Source organism: Manis javanica, chromosome 16 (assembly GCF_040802235.1).
Source record: "Manis javanica isolate MJ-LG chromosome 16, MJ_LKY, whole genome shotgun sequence".
Taxonomy (NCBI): domain Eukaryota; kingdom Metazoa; phylum Chordata; class Mammalia; order Pholidota; family Manidae; genus Manis; species Manis javanica.
In genome coordinates this window covers 47,222,756-47,241,863 of record NC_133171.1, presented here as the reverse complement: position 1 = coordinate 47,241,863, position 19,108 = coordinate 47,222,756, and the positions used below count along the sequence as shown (strand labels likewise).

Here is a 19,108-nt window from a genome sequence, read left to right as displayed (position 1 = left end):
CCCTCTTTAGGAGGTGTTGTGCTCAACCTTTCTGTTACTCCTCCACATGTCTTTTTAACTGCCTGGGTTCACTATAGATTGCCCCATAAGTAGCCACAGTCCAGAGCCTGTTTCCCAGCAACCAAAGCTTGGAACATTATTCCTCTGGATACTGTTCCAGCACCAGTTTCCTCCCGTTAATTAGGCTCTCTGTAATTAGCCTTAATCGTCTTGTTAGGGACCCCTGCTGATAATAGCCCAATAGCCAGGAATCCCCAAGTAGAACAAAGGGGATGTCCACCCGCTCACCCTGTGTGCATGCTGAGTGGGCAGCAGGGAGCCCAGAGAGGAAGGGGGGCCGAGGAAAGAGGAGGATCTGAGGCAGCCCCCTGCCTTGGTTTTGCATTTTATCCTGGATTTTGTCCAAGACACACCAAGGGCTGGCTTAGAACCTTGCCTAAAAGTGAGAAAAGAGCTCCTGTCAGACAGATTCCAGGGATGAGAGACGCCCAAGCCTTTCCTTGACTGGAGGACAGAAGGGATTCAGGGGCAGGGAGCAGGAGCCCAGGGGTTATGAGCAGCCAAGAGTCAAGCTGTGGGATTGTACGTCATGGAGCAAGAAACACTGGCAAGGACCAGCGGCCTTCACGAGCACCTCACGCATACATCAGCAGGCCGCACGAATCCTGGAGCCGTGGGCTCCCTTGGAATTTGCTCTCCAAGTGGCCAGGTGCAGACCCAAACCACTGTGTCTCTGCTTAAGACTGAATGCTGCCAGTCACAGAAGAAGAAATTGAGACTCAGAAGTTAAGGAAACTTGCCTGGGCCACAGGAATGAGTGGCAAAAGCAGGTTTGCAGCCTATTTTTATCACAGGACTGGTTATGATAACAAGGCTCTGTGTTGGGGGGAGAGCACATTCTGGTGTTGCCAGGCTTTGGCCTGGGAATTCTGTCCAGGGGCCCAGGGATGGATCCACAGCCCTGTGGGCAATCCGTGGTCAGGATGCAGTGAAGATAGAGCCTGTCTAGTGTGAGCGTGAGGACCGGTTCGCTTGTCTGGCCCTGCGTCTGCCTCTCACGTCATGGACGCCCTTGTTGGACAGACGCAGGCACACCGTGCTGTCACTGGCACTAAAGCACAGACCCTAGGACTGCATAGAGGAGCCACCCCCTGCCCTCCAAGCACATGCTCCCTGAAGCCCTCGGGTGGGAGAGTGGCGCAGAGAGGAAGACAAGGGAGTGCAGCCCACTTCCGATCCAGGACTGGTGGTGCAGCATGAGCACTCCTGGATGGGGAAGACTGAAGACCACATCCCAGAGCAGCATCCCTCAAAGCCGCTGAGGAGTCAGCAGAGGAAAAGTGATGGGGATCCCCATACCAGATGGTCTAGGAAGCTACTTCACTTTTATTGGAGTTGCAGCTGGAAGCCATTTGGAGACATGAAAGCAGGTGCTGCTCAGACATAGGCTGGCCTGCTGCGCGTAGGCAGTCATCAGGTGGTGAGCACTGTGGGCACCGGCTGCTGGCCCGAGAGGGCTTCATGCCCTGTCAGTGGGTCACCAGGCCCGAGGGCTGCACTCTGACTCGGACAGCATGTAGTCTGGCCTGGCTAAGGTGGAAAGCAGTCCCAGTGATCTACTTGGGGGTTTTCATCAGCAAACTGTCCCCTGATTCCCCATCTGAGGTACAACCCAGAGCTGCACAGACTCCAGACCTGCAGCAGAGCAGAACATCTGCCTCCTTATAAGCTTGTCCAGAGATGCAGCTGGTGTGCTACCATGAGCCTCTTCCATCATTATCCTTCCAACCTCTCTTACCTCTTTGCTACCTTGACGGATACCTGAAAGGAGCCATAACTGCTCTCTAGCCATTCGACTAATTGTTGGTTAATCCTTTCTGTCCTTCTGCCTCTGCTCCTGGGCAAGGGGAACATATGAGAGCTGGACCCACGGCCTTGAACATTAGACCAAATTGGAGGAATGATGATGGAACTGCTCCAGACCCCCAAACCCCACTGGCCTCCTCTGCTCACATCCACTCCTGCAAAGCTGCTCCAAACACCCGGCCCCTCTCAGCCCCCTGTCATGGTAGTTTGCACAGCCAGAGATGTCCCAGCCTCCAGAACCTGTTGAAGATGATTTCTTCCAGCTAAGATTAATCAGAAGACTGCTTTCCTTCAAGAAGTAAAGAGATACGGAACAGAATAGAGAGTCCAGATATTAACCCAAGCATATATGGTCAATTCATATATGATAAAGGAGCCACGAATATACAATGGGAAAATGATAGCCTCTTCGACAGTTGGTGTTGGCAAAACTGGACAGGTACATGTAAGAGAATGAAACTGAATTATTCTCTAACCCCATACACAAAAGTAAACTCAAAATGGATCAAAGACCTGAATGTAAGTCATGAAACCATAAAACTCTTAGAAAAAAACATAGGCAAAAATCTCTTGGACATAAACATGAGCAATTTCTTCATAAACATATCTCCCTGGGCAAGGGAAACAAAAGCAAAAATGAACAAGTAGGACTCTTATCAAACTTCTGTACAGCAAAGGACACCATCACTAGAACAAAAAGACATCCTACAGTATGGGAGAATATATTCATAAATGACAAATCCGATAAGAGGTTGACATCCAAAATATATAAAGAGCTCACGCACCTCAACAAACAAAGAGCAAATACTCCAATTAAAAAATGGGCAGAGGTAGGGTACCTAACTGGTTTTCTTGGTTTCACTGGATATGGCTGGTAATCGTAGGTCTGCTTTTGTTATGTATCTGTATTCCTATTCTGTTAATGTGTGTACGCAATTTAATTAGTAGTTTGTTAAAACTTATACATGCTTATGTTACTGTACAAGAAGTTATGTCAAAGAAATAATCAATCTTCCCATGTTTTCTTCCGTCTGCTACTTCTATAGCTTTTCTTCTTCCTTCCTGATTACAGCCCTTTAGTAGAATTCATGCCTCATGTCGAAAATTACCGAGTATCATAATTCTTCCAAGTGGTAAAGATACCTCAAGACAAATGCTGGGCATAGAAGCCACAGGGCATAAATCTGCAAAGAAGTAAAAAGCTAACCTTTTCAAACTATATTGCTTCTCTCTCACTTACCAACTTTACATTTCCCTGTATGGCCCTGGAAGATGGCTGGTTAGCCAGAGACAGATAAGATTCCTCAAGGGAGAAACAACCTAAGACAGGCACAGTCACAGGGGGGCCATCAGGTGAGAAATTGGGGATCAGTAGAGGTGAGGCTTAGAACCTCACCCCCCTGTTTTGAGAGAAATCTTCTGCATCCGTGGATGTTTTGTTGCCCTTGTCTATCTTGGATTAATATTTAGTCTATAGGCACAGACCTGATCATCTACATTTGCCCTCTTACAGCACTAAATTATGTTTTCTACCTTTATCTTGCATCTACCTACCATTTCAGCATTTTATTAAAAAAAATAAAAAAATAAGGGAGAAATGTGGGATTCACATATAAATCAAGTATACAAATCAAATGAATAATCATATCTGACTTGATTGTTTATAGTTCATGATGTGTCATCAAAACCGAAAGTTTCTGTGATATGACTGCCCTTGCACTGTTCACCATGTAAGAACTTATTCACTATGTAAGAACTTGTTCACCTTGTAAGAACTTGTTCATCATGCTTCAGAAGATTGGAGACTGTTGAGAATTAGGCTTGGGGTTGATTAATGACTGTGCATTGAGTCCCCTATACAGAATTTTATTGTTGTTAACAACTATTTGATCAATAAATATGAGAGATGCCCTCTCAAAAAAAAAAAATGGGCAGAGGATCTGAACAGACAATTCACCAAAGAAGAAATTCAGATGGCCAACAGACACATGAAAAGATGCTGCACATCACTAGTCGTCAGAGAAATGCAAATTAAAACCACAATGAGATATCACCTCACACCAGTTAGGATGGCCACCATCCAAAAGACAAATAACAACAAATGTTGGCAAGGATGTGCAGAAAGGGGAACCCTCCTACACTGCTGGTGGGAATGTAAATTGGTTCAACCATTGTGGAAAGCAGTATGGAGGTTCCTCAAAAAACTCAAAATAAAAATACCATTTGACCCAGGAATTCCACTCCTAGGAATTTATCCTTAAAATGCAGCAGCCCAGTTTGAAAAAGACATATGCACCCTTATGTTTATCGCAGCACTATTTACAATAGCCAAGAAATGGAAGCAACCTAAGTGTCTATCAGTAGATGAATGGATAAAGAAGATGTGTTACATATTCACAATGGAATATTATTCAGGCATAAGAAGAACACAAATCCTACCACTTGCAACAACATGGATGGAGCTAGAGGGTATTATGCTCAGTGAAATAAGCCAGGCAGTAAAAGACAAGTACCAAATGATTTCACTCATATGTGGAGTATAAGAACAAAGAAAAAACTGAAGGAACAAAACAGCAGCAGACTCAAAGAACCCAAGAATGACTAACAGTTACCAAAGGGAAAGGGACTGGGGAGGATGGGTGGGAAGGGAGGGATAAGGGGGAAAACCGGGCATTACAATTAACACACATAATGTGGCGTGGCGGGACACAGGGAAGGCAGTATAGCACAAAGAAGACAAGTAGTGACTCTATAGCATCTTACTACGCTGATGGACAGTGACTGTAATGGGTATGTGGGGGGGACTTGATAATGGGGGGAGTTTAGTAACCATAATGTTGCTCATGTAATTGTACATTAATGATACCAAAATAAAAAATAAAAAAACAAGTAAAGAGATAAACCTGCAAACCAAAGAAATTGGTCAGTGGCCCTGCCTTTTTTAGAAACCTGAACCAGCCCAGCTCTGAAGAGCATAGGCCAAGTCTGGAGGCCAAGCTCTTGGCCTGAGGACCCACTGAGGGTCACACAGAGGAGGCGTTTGTTTCATAAACTAGTTTGTATCACTGAGTCACAGAATCTCTCAAGGAGCCTGATTCACTAGTTTGGGCTGAACCTCCCAAGCAAAAAAGCAAGCAACTCAGGTTCCCTGGCTCTCAGCCCCATCAGTCAACCATAGCAAAGTGGAAATCCTGGGCTTGTCTCCCCAGTTCGGAGGAAAAACACTATGGTTTGGGGGATTATTGCCCTGAGAAATGGAGGAATATCAGAGGCCCAGCCATGTACCATCCAAAGAATTAGAGATGTGGAGAATTCAAAACACCAGGACAAGGCAGCGTTTCCTGCAAACGAGCCCCTGTAATTAACCCTTCCCTGGAGTCCCCAGAAGTAGGACTTCTCTTAGAAACATGCTATTTCTTTCCCTAAATAGGCCAGTTCCATTCCATATGATTATCTGCAAATCCTGCTTTCTCTTTTATGAGGAAAAAGACGTGAATATCAGATTTAGCCAGCAAGGCAGATGCACCGGCCTGGCACTGCAGGACCTATTCTTCATTGGTCAGCACATGTGTCAGGAGCTGATCCCACTCACCTCCCCGGCCTCATCTGCCTTTTCTCTGTTGGAACCCTGTAGTTAAATCATAACTGGATTATTTATAGTCTGAACATGTCCACTTCTTCATCTATAAAATGGGTAATAATAATACCAGTCTTACAGGGTTATTGGTAGAACCAAATAACTAATATCTGTGAAATGCTTAGACCTAACACCTAGTAAGGACTGGTAAATGTCACCATTTTCCCCTAGCACAGCATCTTCCCTGTAGTAGACACGTAATAAATACCTGTTGAATGAATGAATGAATAAAACACATTATCTCGCTCTTATCTCAGCTTTGCACACACCACTTCCTGCTGTTAGGATATCCCCAAATTTCCTTCCGTCTCCTTTTCACAGATTCAGAACCTCCTTCCACAGTTCTGAATTCTTCCATGTGTTCTTTAAAACTCAACTCAGGTGTTTTCTGTAGCTGGGAGCCTGGCGCTAAGCTGAGCACAGTTCTGCCGCTCTGTGCTCCCTTGGCACCTGACCCCTACCTCACCTCATCACTGCAGTCCTCACCTTGAACACAGTGGCCTACTAGTGTCTCCCCACTAGACTGTTAGCATTGTTAAGATGGAGACCGCTGGATCTACTCTGCCTTGGGGAGTACTTGTTGCATAAATGCTTGTGCCCATGAACATCGTAAGTACCTAAAAACTGGTAGCTAAAATGTGTTGAGTTCTCCCTCTTTTCCAGCTACTAAACTAGGCACTTTGAGTGCATCATCATCTTTAACCTTCACAAAAATCCTAATTGGTGAAGTCAATGAGTGTCCTTCCCATTTGTAGGTAGCAAAACAGAGTCTTAGGTTCAGTAACTTGTCATAGCTAGGATTTGAACCGGATGTCAGGACTGCTAACCATTCCACCACAGTGGCAGTCTGTTCAAATGGGAGTTTGATGTGCGCTCTGTCACTTGTATTTTGTAACTTAATTAAGTGAACCAACAACTGAAGGTAGGGTAAATTGAGCTGGTCTTACGAAGTTTCTGTTTTGTTATAGGTTCGGACAAGTGGACCTCCCTAGAAAGGAAACTGTTTAATAAAGCACTAGCCACTTACAGCAAAGACTTTATTTTTGTACAGAAGATGGTAAGCATGTGTTTTCCCATTCTTCAGTTGGAATTGAGTTTGGGGAATTGTACACCTAACCATAGAAATACTTGGTTACCAGTTTAACACTTACAAAAAGGATGTCTTTCACCCTGCCCTGGTGCAGAGGGTATTTGTTATAGGAGTGGCATGGCCCTGGTGTCAGGGATGTGGGGCGGGGGGGAGAAGGACATAGGTTATTTGGACATGGCAGTGGTAAAGGTTGTTTTTATCTGAATGAAAATGTGTAATGTGTACATTTTACCAGGATAAATAGAACCAGGGCTTCTGGTACACAATTTCTGTAATTTATTTCATGTTTATTTAGCATTGTCTCATATTTCTGAAAGAATTTTTTTCTGGGAAATTAAAAGAAGGGAGGCTATGTGCCTTCCCCCTAGCCAGCAGCAGAGTTTCTGTTGTTGAGCCCCTAATCACCATGACAGTAACAATAAAAATAACACTTTATGTATACAGCATTTCACAGCAAAATAGACCTCTGCCACATTGATGGAATAGCACTTTATATAGCAGGTAATAAACTTAATAGGCCTTAATTGGCTGAGAGGTTGTTTAGGCTAAAAGTTAAAATGATCCAAAGTGTGTTTCAGAAAACAGCTAAATGATGAAGCCATACTTTGCTATTAAGGTCATTAAGATGTTCAGATCCACAGAGAACAGTCACAGGTAACAGCTCTTCTGGCTCCCAGTGGTGTCCTGGATACATATTTCCTGTTCATAATCTAGGGCCTTGATGGGTGAGAATCAGTATAGGTGAACCTTTTCTCTGGCTTACCTCCATCTCACCACGCTCTTTGCTGCCCTGCATGCCCAGCAGTTCCCATGCTCCTATTTTTCTAGAGTCACCTTCTCCAGGACTGACCTGTCCTAGGCTCTGTGCCTTGAAGGCCCAGCACCACACTGACTTGTGATGGATTCTTGTGTTGTGCTTCCAGGCAATGCATGTTCTTAAAACAAGCACTCTCTGGGACAGTATCCACTTCCTGGGTGATTCTAGTTTAGAAATTCAAAAGATACCAAGTGACGTGAAGGGGACAGACAGCTTTGGGGAGACAGGTTCTTGTGATATCTTTCTCGTCTCACCATGTAGGTGGTGGTGTTCCCACCCCGAGACTTTTATCTGCCTTCAGAAAACATACATTATTGAATCCCACGTTGAGCTTAGAGATAAATTAACTAAACAAAGGTATTTTTTTCATCTTCAAAATACATCTACCTTTGCCTCTTTGGGGGAGAACAGGGCAAGGCTTGTTTCTTGAAAAAACTAAGCTCTTGTCATCATAACTTTTGCCTTACATTCTTGTTCGATTACTAAGGAACATTTTTCATAAATAGGTTTTGAAGGTCAGCAAGTTGGAGAGCCAAATACTTTCAATCACATTAAATGAAAAAGTTTCCTACTTTATGGGTTCAAGAAAGGAATTGTGAAAAAAAAATCAAGATGCAAAACAGTATATATAGTGTGCTACCTTTTAGGAGGAAAAAGGGGGGAGGAATATATGTTCATGTTTTAGGGTATGTGCATAAAGAAATGGTGGAATGATACCCACGGAATTAATTAGAGGGGCTGTGTTGCAGGGGTGGAGAGTGAGAACTGGGTGGATGGAGACAGGAGATTTGTCACTATGTACATTTTTTATTGAACTGCATAAACCTGTTGCCTTTTACAAAATAAAATTTTCACAAACGCTCGCTGCTTTGCACTCTGCCCACCAAAAGGAAGCTGATGCTGAGATCCCTTTCCTGGCAGGTGAAGTCTAAGACGGTGGCTCAGTGTGTGGAATACTACTACACATGGAAAAAAATAATGCGGTTAGGGCGGAAGCACCGGACACGCCTCACAGAAATTGACAATTATGTGGTGAGTGAAGCTGCTCAGTTGCTGCTCATGCTGGCCCCACTCCCACCCTACGTCCAGGTTAGTAAGTGGCTCGTGTGTGGTTTGGCTTTGCTGCTAAGGTGACAGGCCTGCTCCCTTGAGGGACTCAGGCCTTGACTTCCTGGTATAGCTAAGCAGAGGGAGGGCGGCTTTGAGTTTGACCTGTAGCTCAGTGTTCAGCTAAGGTGGTGAGGGCTGCCTGCATTCAAAGGCAGGTAGGAGCCAGGGGAGGGAGGCCAAAGTGGTCCCAGTCTTGACCTGGTTGGTTTATAAGTGGGTGTCCTGACCCCCTTGTATATTCTTTCTGATCCTTCCACATCACAGATGCTACTGAACAGAGAACATACATGACTCAGATGAAGGGACCCTCAGATTTTACCACAGCTTCCATAAAACATGACCAACAAGGAGCCTTGGCCTTGACATAGTGCCAGGGACTCCCAGTTATTGAGGAATGGCTAGCAGGGTACAGGTTGTCCTATCTTTACATCACCGTTCATCCCTGCTACTGACTTCCTTCATCAGCAGACAATCCAAAGTTGTCTGCTTACTAAGTATATACCAAACATATAACAAGATTGAAATCCTCTCTGAACTCAGGTGTGGCTTTGGTAATTGCTGTCCCTTTTGTCCTCATAGTTAGCTCTTTTCTCTCTATCCATAGCCAGATGAAATCTCCTTTCCACACGTTGTGGAAAACATTACCTACCATGTATGTGTATGTAAACCCTACATGTCTCACAACACGTGACTAAACTCCAGTCTTTTACCATCAGGGAAGGTGTCCGTGGAAGTTGTGAATATTTGTAATTATGCTTTCATTCCCAGTTATGCCTCTGCTGTAAATGTTAGCACATACCTGAGTTATTTTCTTTAACAGACACTTACATAGATCTTTCTACATGCCAGGCATGGTGTTAGACACTTTACAGGTAATGACTCACTTAATCCTCATACCAATTATATGAGGTCGGAAACCGAGGCACAGAGCCTGAATATCGTAGCCATGGCCAAATGGCCAGTGAGTATGTTGTCTGAGCCTGATTCACTTGTGTAATTCTTAAGAGCATTCAAATGCAAATCCTCTCAGAGAAGTGTGAAAACACAGGGAGTCATGAATGCTTCAAAGCCCAAGTTCCTAAGATCAAGCCTAGCTATGAAATGTACACACAGTTACAAATTTAGACCCAAATATCAGAAAAAATAGACATTTGTGGAATAGAATGGTATTGCCATTGTCTTGATAAGAGATCACTGTATTCTGTATTCAGGATTTCCTGTGACCATGGGTTTTGTTTGACTGGTTTAAGTAGTGATGTCTTGTATCTGTATAGCCTTTTTCTCAGTTGTGGACAAATGTTTGGAAAAAGAATAAATGTGGCCTCTTCTGGTTCAATCAACTGAAAGCAGTTGAGTTCCCACAGTGTAAACAGGAATGTGTATGTAGTGCTTTGGGTGACCCAGGGATGTTAACTGGCCTCTGCCCCAGCCCCCTCTTGGGAACATATATTATAGTTGGGAAGATACGGCATACACAAGTGGAAAGGATGCCATGAAATCCAAGAGGGTTTAAAAGCAGGAAGAGAAGAGAACCAGAAAGCCGTAGATATGACCCTCTCATCCAACTCCACCATTCCACAGACAGAAGGACGAGTCCCCAGAGAGGGGGAGGGGCTTGTCCAAGGTCACAGAGAGCATTGCTTTCCAAATGAGTAGACTGGATAACAAGGAAGCACAAAGAATCCTGGCCTTGGAGGCATAGAGCTGGCTTCTAGGCTTACTGACCTATAAAATGAGGCAAATGGGTTAGATGATTTGGAAAGTCCCTTCTAATTCTGGAATGTTCTGGGCTCTGTCAGGGTCCTGTTTTGGAAGAAGGGAAAATCAGAGGGTATAGTTTCCTAGACCAAACTGATTCAGCTTGGGTGTTACCAAGTACCCAGGACAGTGCCTGGCACACTACAGATACTCAGTAAGTACTTGTTGAATGAATGAGTGAACATTTTTCCCAGCTAGGAGTCACAGCAACAATTCCTCTATGAACTCACTAGGGGGAGACAGGGTGAACAAGGGGATTCTGAGCAAGGGAATGCTGCTAAATGTTACCACTCAAGGCAGAGGTGCCATCTTGGGTCAACAGGGCTTTGGTGGTGGCTGGAAAGGTCCGGGCCAGCGTGTAGCCTCAGAGCAAGGAGGAGAGGTTAAAACAGCACCCAGACAGCCACACCTTTTTGTGCTTATTCACCAGGAGCCATTAATAGGCTGGGTCAGGAACACCCACACCCTTGTGACCTATGAGCTTAGGGAAAACAAAAAGCTATGTGCAGAGATGACTCAGGCCCACAAAAACAAGAAAATCTTGATTTAAAGCCAGCATGGCAGCACACAGCTCTCCTTTGGGCACTGTGGAGACGCAGTTAGCCTGAGCATAGTTTCCCCAGTGGAGATGAAAGTTGGGACCATGCAAAGTCAGGGAAGGGTGCAAAAGGTGCAGTGCTGGGACGAGGGTCTGATCAAGGTTCTTAATGTCTTATTAAAAAGGCAGGTGACTGACTCAAAAGGAGCATATTGGCCTATAGGTAACTCAGGGACTTTTGCAGGGAGAAAGGTAAAGGAGCATTTGAAAGGAATGACTCTTCAGGTAGCAGAAGGTCAGCCTAGCACAATCACTCCCTTAGCCCAGTCATTTGATATTTTCCACCCTTTGAGGCAGAAGTGGACCAAGGTGGGCTCTGCTGAGGAGGTGGGAGGAAAGTGCTGACCACATCTCCCTGTCCCCTGGCTATGCTCAGGCTCCCACTCAGGGCGAATCTATGGGTCTGTATATGCCCTAAATTTATCACAATTCAAGAAACTAGCAAATGCAGTTAACTGACTTTGGAAGACAGCAGTCAGGGCTCTAAGGACAAAGGTTGCTCATGGTCTAAGCACCTAAGTTACCTACAACATGGTCCACTGACAATGATTTGGGGAAATATCTTCCTTCCCTTTGACATTTAAAGGCAATTGGTTCCAATGGATTTGAAAAATCGGGATTTCTCTGTTTGAGCTGAAAACCCAAACGATGTTCAACCAGACACATGTTCACCTGTGGGCATTTGGTGCAGCACCAAGAAATGAAGGCGGTTCAAGTTTTGAAATAAGATAATCCAGGTTTTAAATCTCAATGCAACTTCTTGACCTTGGGGAAAGAAGTCCTCTGACCAGTTTCCTCATTTGCTTAAAAAAGAAAAATTTGCACAGGGTTACTGTGAGCCCTGGAAATATGCAGACATGTACATATGTGGTGTCTGATTTATAGGCATTCACTATATCTTCATCACCATCATCCTCATTAATGACTGTGACACTCACATTTGTGTCTTTGAGTAAATTCGTGTGGTTGAGCATTTCTATTTGAACTTATAAAATTTCTCATATACAAATTCCATTTGCATGTCTTAGAAATAAAATATCCTCATGAAACTCTTATTGTGGACGCTCTGGGTTTTGTGCACCATGTTAAATTTATAACACCTCCCCACCCTATATTTTCCCACTTTCTACCAGTTTTGCAATAGCACTAAATGTTTAATTTCATAATACCTCATGAAATGGCCAACTTGTTGATACAAAGTTCTACATGTTAGGGTTTTTGTCCACCTATCTTTGTATCTCTTAGTCACTTTCATGAGCCATATGGCTTATGATAAATCATAGTGTGAACATGTATACACTGACAGTTGGAATAGAACCTACCTAAGTTCCTGAGACATATATAATCACAGTACCATGTAATTTAGTCTATAATTGTGTGGCTATATGGAATGTCTCTCCTAAGAGTTTTGAAGCCAAAAAATGGCACTCTGAGAAAATGGTAATTATAGGAACCCATGTCTATGGCTTCCTTGTACTTACGTAATTAAACTTTGGGTTTTTCCTCCTGTTTAAAAAAAAAGAAATGATAATTACACAAGTACCATGAAACAAGTGCCATTGTCATTAAAAGTTACTCTATACTTTAAGTGCCAAAGCCATGGTCTGATGAGTAAACTGATAGGTGAAACCCCAAAGTTCCGGTTCTGTAAAGGAATGGAGTGGACTCTTGGAGTTTGACATAACATGTTTTTACCTGAAATTCCTTGAGATTGACAAATGGTAGATTCATATGGGAATAAGATCACTTAAGTGAAATCAATCTATATGTTCTGTATTGTAAAAGACCTACAGATTATATCACAAATCACTCTAAAATATATGAGGCCAACATTTGTACTCCCTGTAATCATTACTAATTAATGCTACTTAACCCACTGGAAACTTGTACCACTTCTCAAATATACCCTGTTACCTCATCATCTCAAATATGCATAAATATGATATTAAATACAGACAATACTGCGACAGGGGAGTACCAAATGCTCCCTATTTACTGGCATTATCTTTCTCCCCTGCCCGCAATCCAAACTAAAGAGAGAATGCTTGTGGTTCCTGGATCCCAGGGTACCAGGACTATTAGAAATCTCTCTTCTTACTGGACATTCTCACTTCTGAGTTCCAGGAATTGTGGGCTCACCCAGAGTTCCGTCACTGGGGTAAACCAGACTGGAGCCCACGTGCTTTAAGCAGTGGGTGTGCAGAGAGGGCCCAGCAGAGACAAGTGGCAGGGGAACGTGCTTTCGGTTCCCTCCTTCATAAAATGGGAGGACTGTTTACAGCCTATTCAGTGACAGAGCAAATATGAACACACTTTATAAGCTGTAAAGTGCTGTAAAATAGAAGCTGAAATGAGGTTGACATGACAGAATTCCCTCAACTCCTAAGGACTAAGGCCTGGAGGAGCCAGCCTCCCTCAGCCCCTGATAAGAACAGAGAAAGCAGAATAAGGGAAGTAGATGATCGAGAAGTAGAACAGTAGCCCACCATCTCAACCCACCCGGGTGCCTACCACAGGCTGCCCCTGCCACTTACTATCACGCCAGCCTTGAGGAAGGGGGGACCTGCTGCGTAATTCTCTACCCAGTTGCTGTTGTGAGGTACAGGGAGGGGCCCAGCTGTGGGAGGATGCCCACTTACAGGAAATATTTCTCTCATTACTCTTCATAGAATGCCTCTGGAAGGCATTTCTCCAAACCCATGATCGGAGACACCCTCCCCCAAAAAAACTTGATCAATAAGAGTTTTCTTTTTCTCTCCTGCATTTTCAAAGTCATTGCAGTTGGCTCACTCTTTGATTCTACTTGCCGACAAGAGTGAGCAGGAGTGTTGGGACATCAAGTCACAAGCTTCCACAGGACAGGGGTCAAATCAGACACTCGGGGTGTCCCCCCAGGAAGTGTGTTACAAGGCCTGTAAAACAAACTATTATAAGCTTGTAGCCTCTCCAGAGGGGCTTCCGTAGTATTGTTACTGCTTGAAAACCCTCCTTGCTGCTCTGGGGTGACAGAGCTAATTCCCAAGCGAGTTTTAATCAGTTTAAAGGTCTGCTCGTCTGGCACAAGCAGGAGAAGCTACATACAGAAATCTCTCCTCCTTGCCTTAGCACATTTTCATGTAAGTGATGAGGGCACCCAAAGTGGGGCAGGGGGACTTCCTTGACCTCGAAATTCCAAGGGCCCAAGGGCCCAATCTTGTAGGACCTTGTCTCTCCTCAGAGAGCTCTGTCAGCCATTCCTTTTGCAGAAAGAAACCCCAGTGTCCAGCCCCTCTGTCCTCTCCTGGCCGGTGGTGCTGTTATCACTAAAATTGCCATTTGGGGATTTCCCCTTTTTCTTTTATTGCCTTAACACCAGACGAGTGAAGAAGAAGAAGAGCTAGAGGAGGAGGAGGAGGACCCGGAAGAAGATAGGAAATCCACAAGAGAAGAGGAGAGTGAAGTGCCGAAGTCCCCAGAGCCGCCACCGGGCCCCGTCCTGGCTCCCACAGAGGGGCCACCCCTGCAGGCCCTCGGCCAGCCCTCGGGCTCCTTCATCTGCGAAATGCCCAACTGTGGGGCTGTAAGTGTCTCTGTGTCCTCCTGGGATCTGGGACTAGCAAGGGCCCTCTGGCTGTGCCTGGCTTTAAGGATGATGCATTTTAGAAAGGATGCACGTTCAGCAGTGAAGGTTCGGCTGAGGCAATTCCACGTTGCCATGATTTCCTTTCTTTCACTCCCATTACTTACTCATTCGGCCAGCAGATATTTCTGGAATGTGTGTTCTGTGTTGGACACTATGCTGCATGCTCAGAGAGCACATAGAGAAGGACCCTGCCCTCAGAAAGCATGTGATCTGGAGCTCCTCAGAGCCACTGCCCATGGCTCCGCAGTAAGCCTTGGCCCCCAGAACTTAGACTCCACGTTTCTTGGTCCCTCTACCCTCCTCTGGGATGTGTGTCACAGTATGTGTGTCACATGGGGCATGCCCTATAAACATGCGTTTAAATGCACTGGGGGAGCCCACAGAGAAGGATTGTCCTTTTATAACATAACTACTTGCCCCAACTGCCTGCAGTTTCACCTGTCTGGAAGGTTTTTGCATTTTATATTCCATAAAGTGTTACTAATTCAAATGTCACTATTTTGAACTTTGAGAAAATTGTTACAAAGATTTAAGTAAAGTTTATCTTCCTACTCTTCGGGGAGAACAAAAAAGATTTACTAAGCCAATTAATCATGTAAACAGGCTGAAAGGGAGTCTGTGGACTTACTTAATGTAGTACCTTTCAAGTACATTACAAACATCATTTGGTTAAAATAAAATGAATTCACCATTTGATCATTCTTAGCAGTAAAGGAAGGCCATACACAATCTGTACTGGCCTAGGCTAAGGCTTCCTGTATATTTTAAAGGATTTTTTTTATTTTAAGTTACTAACTTTGGATTCTCAGTTCCTTCCATACTGGTTCCCCAGTAGTCTGAATTGTTGAGCTTGTCCCAAATCAGGTTTCTTAAAGCCCGGCACAGCCATGCACGCAAGTTCTAGAGGCATTACGTAAAAATGAGAGTATTCCTCCTCTCATAAGAAGCCTGTTTTCCCCAAGTTAGTGCTTCTCTTTGCTTGTATGCTTTCTAAGAGAATACTGTTTTCCACAGTGTGTTGAGTGCTGTTTATTGAGTCTGTCCCTTAGAGAAAGAAAGTAACAGTCCTAAAAATATTTAGAATTTAAAGCAGAAATTCACTCAATTTACATTTAAGAAAAAATGAAAAAGTTAAATATATGTACATTTTGCATTAGCTTTGAACAGAAAGCTTATATCTGTCTTTGATGGTTAATGACCTGGACGCTTCACTCCATCATTGCCATTTAGTAAAGAGTGTTTCCATCCAGGGATCATTGAAATGTGACTTTTAATGACAGTATTTCTGCATTAATTTGTTTAGAAATTGGATGCTTCCTCAATTCATCGTTTTGGTGTACAGTAAAGTGGGAAGTCGTCTTTTAGCTTTCCCAATCAGAAATGCTTGGCAAGGTGGATATTTTTTAATGACTTAAAAATCACAGGGGAAAAAGTGATTCTATTCCTTGCCTCACCGTGGAGGTTTTGGTTGCTAAATCAGCCATAGGTATTTTTCCCTGTAAGACCATAAACAGAGCTCCTGAACTTAACACGAAGCAAACTGCATACCGCTGGAAAGCTTGGTGGGTACCCCCATTAGCTGATGCATTTAACAAGCTAGAGGTTAGGACTCTTAGAATTCAGCAGTGTGGATCACATCCCTTTACAGCAGTGGTTCTCAACTGGGAATGGACATTTGGCAATGTCTGGAGATATTTATGTCACACTGGGGAGGTGCTACTGGCATCTCATGGGTAGAGGCCATGGATGTAGCCAAACATCCTATACAACACAACACCCCCCAGCAGAAATTACCCAGCTCCTTCCCCTTTTTATCATCCTGCAATAAAATTTAGGGGTCTGAAGCATTGCTTCAACAGTGGGCTACTGATTGGGACTTGGACATAACATAGAATACATCAGAGCAGCTAATCAGCTTCTTTCCAGCTGTTTCTTGGGGTTCTCTGGCTTCCTGCAGGATGGTAGACCTGAGCAAATAGGCTCAATTCTAGGGCACTGCCTGTATTTGAGCCAAAGTACCTCTGCTTTTAACTTTGAGCTTTTGAGTAAGACCTGATTTGTTTTTAAGTGAAAGAAAGGAAAGGAAAGGGGAAAAGAAAAGAAGAAAGTGGAGTGGGAGGTAGGGGATGGTTTCCATCTTAAAAGAAGCTTGAAAGCTGGTCCAGTGCTCTCATTTTACAGATAGAAAAGCTAAGGTGTACCTAGGGAAGTCAGCCCAGAGGCCTCCCTGTTAGAGGCTCTGGATTTAGCTCCCAGTCCCCTGATTTCTAGATTGCAGCTTCAGACTGCACCACATTGCCTCTCGTCTTCAGGTTCTGACACTGGTGGGTTTTGTATTAGCAGAGCATTTGTGGTTGTGGTATTCGAGCTCTGCTTCCTGTGGCACATGCCCAGTGTTTGCTTATGTAAAACCCCTGCATCAGTCATTAGACACTGTTTCAAGTATTACATGTTTTACCATTGAGAAACTAATAACCCTAATTTCCTTTTCAGGACTGTAGATGTCATGTCACTCCCTTTCTTTCCCAGGTGTTCAGCTCCCGACAGGCACTGAACGGCCATGCCCGCATCCATGGTGGCACCAACCAGGTGACCAAAGCTCGGGGTGCTGCCCCCTCTGGGAAGCAGAAGCCTGGAAGTGCTCAGAGTGGGTACTGCTCAGTGAAGAGCTCGCCCTCTCACAGCACCACCAGCGGCGAGACAGACCCCACCACCATCTTCCCCTGCAAGGAGTGTGGCAAGTAGGTGGGATTGGGCCAGGGACTGAATCTAAGTTGGTGATGGATAATTGCTCTGTGGGGACTGGGCCAAGATGCTCTGAGGTTTCTTCATCTAGAAAAAAAGACCTAAAGTCTCCAAATTCTCCATCATACCATCCTGAAGGTCTGCATGGTGCCTCAGGGTAGCAGACCTTGTCTCTGACTCAGAATATTATCATTCCAATGTCGTATAGCCTAACGAGGATGTCTTCAGACAGCAAACCTCTAGCAACAAAACTTCACTTCCAGAAAGGATGGATGGGGCTCTGCTTCGTTCTTCTTCCCTTCACACCAAACTGTATGCACTAGTTGCATCCATGCTGAGAGATTTGAGAATGGCTCTGAAACACCTAATCAGGAACTCTCCTACCACTCACTACTGGCTCATTCCTGTGCCCAGGGCAGACATCACTAATCAATTACTACACTCTCTGCTACCACGTTAAGACAACACTTAAAATACTTTCCTTTGTAATGCTTTAAGCTAGCACAACCAATTGATCAGAGCTGACTCATGAGATAAAACCTATTTGTCATCCCTGCTCTTTTAAGTATAATTTACAACAATTAAGGGGAAAAAAAACTGACAGTAGGTAGTAATAATAGCAGCTAACATTTACTAAGCAGTTATTTTGTTGTGTACTTTATGCGCATGAGCTCATTTAATCCTCATTTAGAAATGCCACATGATGTGGATAGTGTTTTTTTCCTCATTTTACAAATAAAGATCGAAAGTTAGGTAAAGTGACTTGCCACAGGTCATGCCCCCCGTAAGAGCAGAGCTGAGATTTGATTGAACCCATTCACGTTCAAATGCAGAGCCTGGGCTCCTGACCACTGCTCCATCCTGTTGGTTTGCTTTGTTTGTTTACTTGAGGTAAAAAAATAGCATTAATGGTAAGATGCACACAGTTCCCTCCAATAGCATCCAGTGTCGAATTCCAGTGTACTTCTCAGTGAGCCTGTCTCCCTTGGAGGGTCTATCACAAGTGACTTCCTTTAGGAGTCTTGCTGAGTTCCTCTTCCTGTTCCAATGCCTCAAAAGTGAAGAGAACTGTTACCTGCGAGACATCAACCAGGTAGCTGCTAGAGGTCTACCAAGACATCCCTTGGTGTATGAGTGGGTCCTCTACTTATACTACTTGTCCTCATAGAATATTTCAGGCAACTTAATAAGTAGCCGCCATTTATCAGCTGCTCACTGTTTGCCTGGCATTGTTTTAAAGGGGTTTTACATGCACTGATTAATTTATAGTAACCCACTAACGTAGGTGCTTTTAGGGACTTCTTTTTTACAAGCAGAGAAACTGAAGCACAGGAAGGGTGAGCTGCCTGTCACGGTGCACAGCTGAGGTGCGCCTGACACCGTGCAGGCCTGCCCAGACTGCATTCTAGCCTCTGAGTCAACCCCACTCTGAGTGGCTCACCTGCCACAGGGTGTTGGGACTAGGGGCTCTCTTTCCCTTTGTGAAGTGCAGAGATGGGGACATGGATTCAGGGGTCAGCCCCCTTCCTCTGTGCCCTGATGTCCTTCAGAGCCAGGACATGGTATCATTTTCATGTCATCATGGAAGAAATGAGCCCCCAGATTGATCATTAAGCTTATTTACCTGATATAATGGACCCTCAGGTGACTGCCATTTCCTTCCACCTGTTTGCCCGTGGTGGGGTGTCGGGGGGCTTGGGCCCTGCCACTTTCCTGAGAGTAGCCCGCACCCTCCCCACCCTCTGCTCACACAGGCTACAACGCCTCATTCCACCAGGTGGAGGAGACAAAGGACATTTTAACAAACAAAAATTAGAATTTCAAGCTCTCTGGCTGGTCTTTCAGTGACATCCATTCTGTGTTTT

At 44.4% G+C, this 19,108-nt stretch overlaps 1 protein-coding gene across 26 annotated transcripts in view; it reads left to right on the top strand.

The window, feature by feature from the left end:
* TRERF1 (transcriptional regulating factor 1) overlaps positions 1 to 19,108 on the top strand; it is a 186,536-nt gene that overhangs the window by 162,274 nt on the left and 5,154 nt on the right. For 19 of the 26 annotated variants that reach the window (XM_037005603.2, XM_073225126.1, XM_037005599.2 and 16 more), the window contains 4 exons: positions 6,472 to 6,560; positions 8,332 to 8,499; positions 14,232 to 14,435; positions 16,992 to 17,239. In XM_037005603.2, the coding sequence (XP_036861498.2) occupies positions 6,472 to 6,560; positions 8,332 to 8,499; positions 14,232 to 14,435; positions 16,992 to 17,239 (709 nt within the window). The remainder of the gene's footprint in view (positions 1 to 6,471; positions 6,561 to 8,331; positions 8,500 to 14,231; positions 14,436 to 16,991; positions 17,240 to 19,108) is intronic. The other 7 variants (XM_073225143.1, XM_073225139.1, XM_073225136.1 and 4 more) reach the window with 3 other exon arrangements.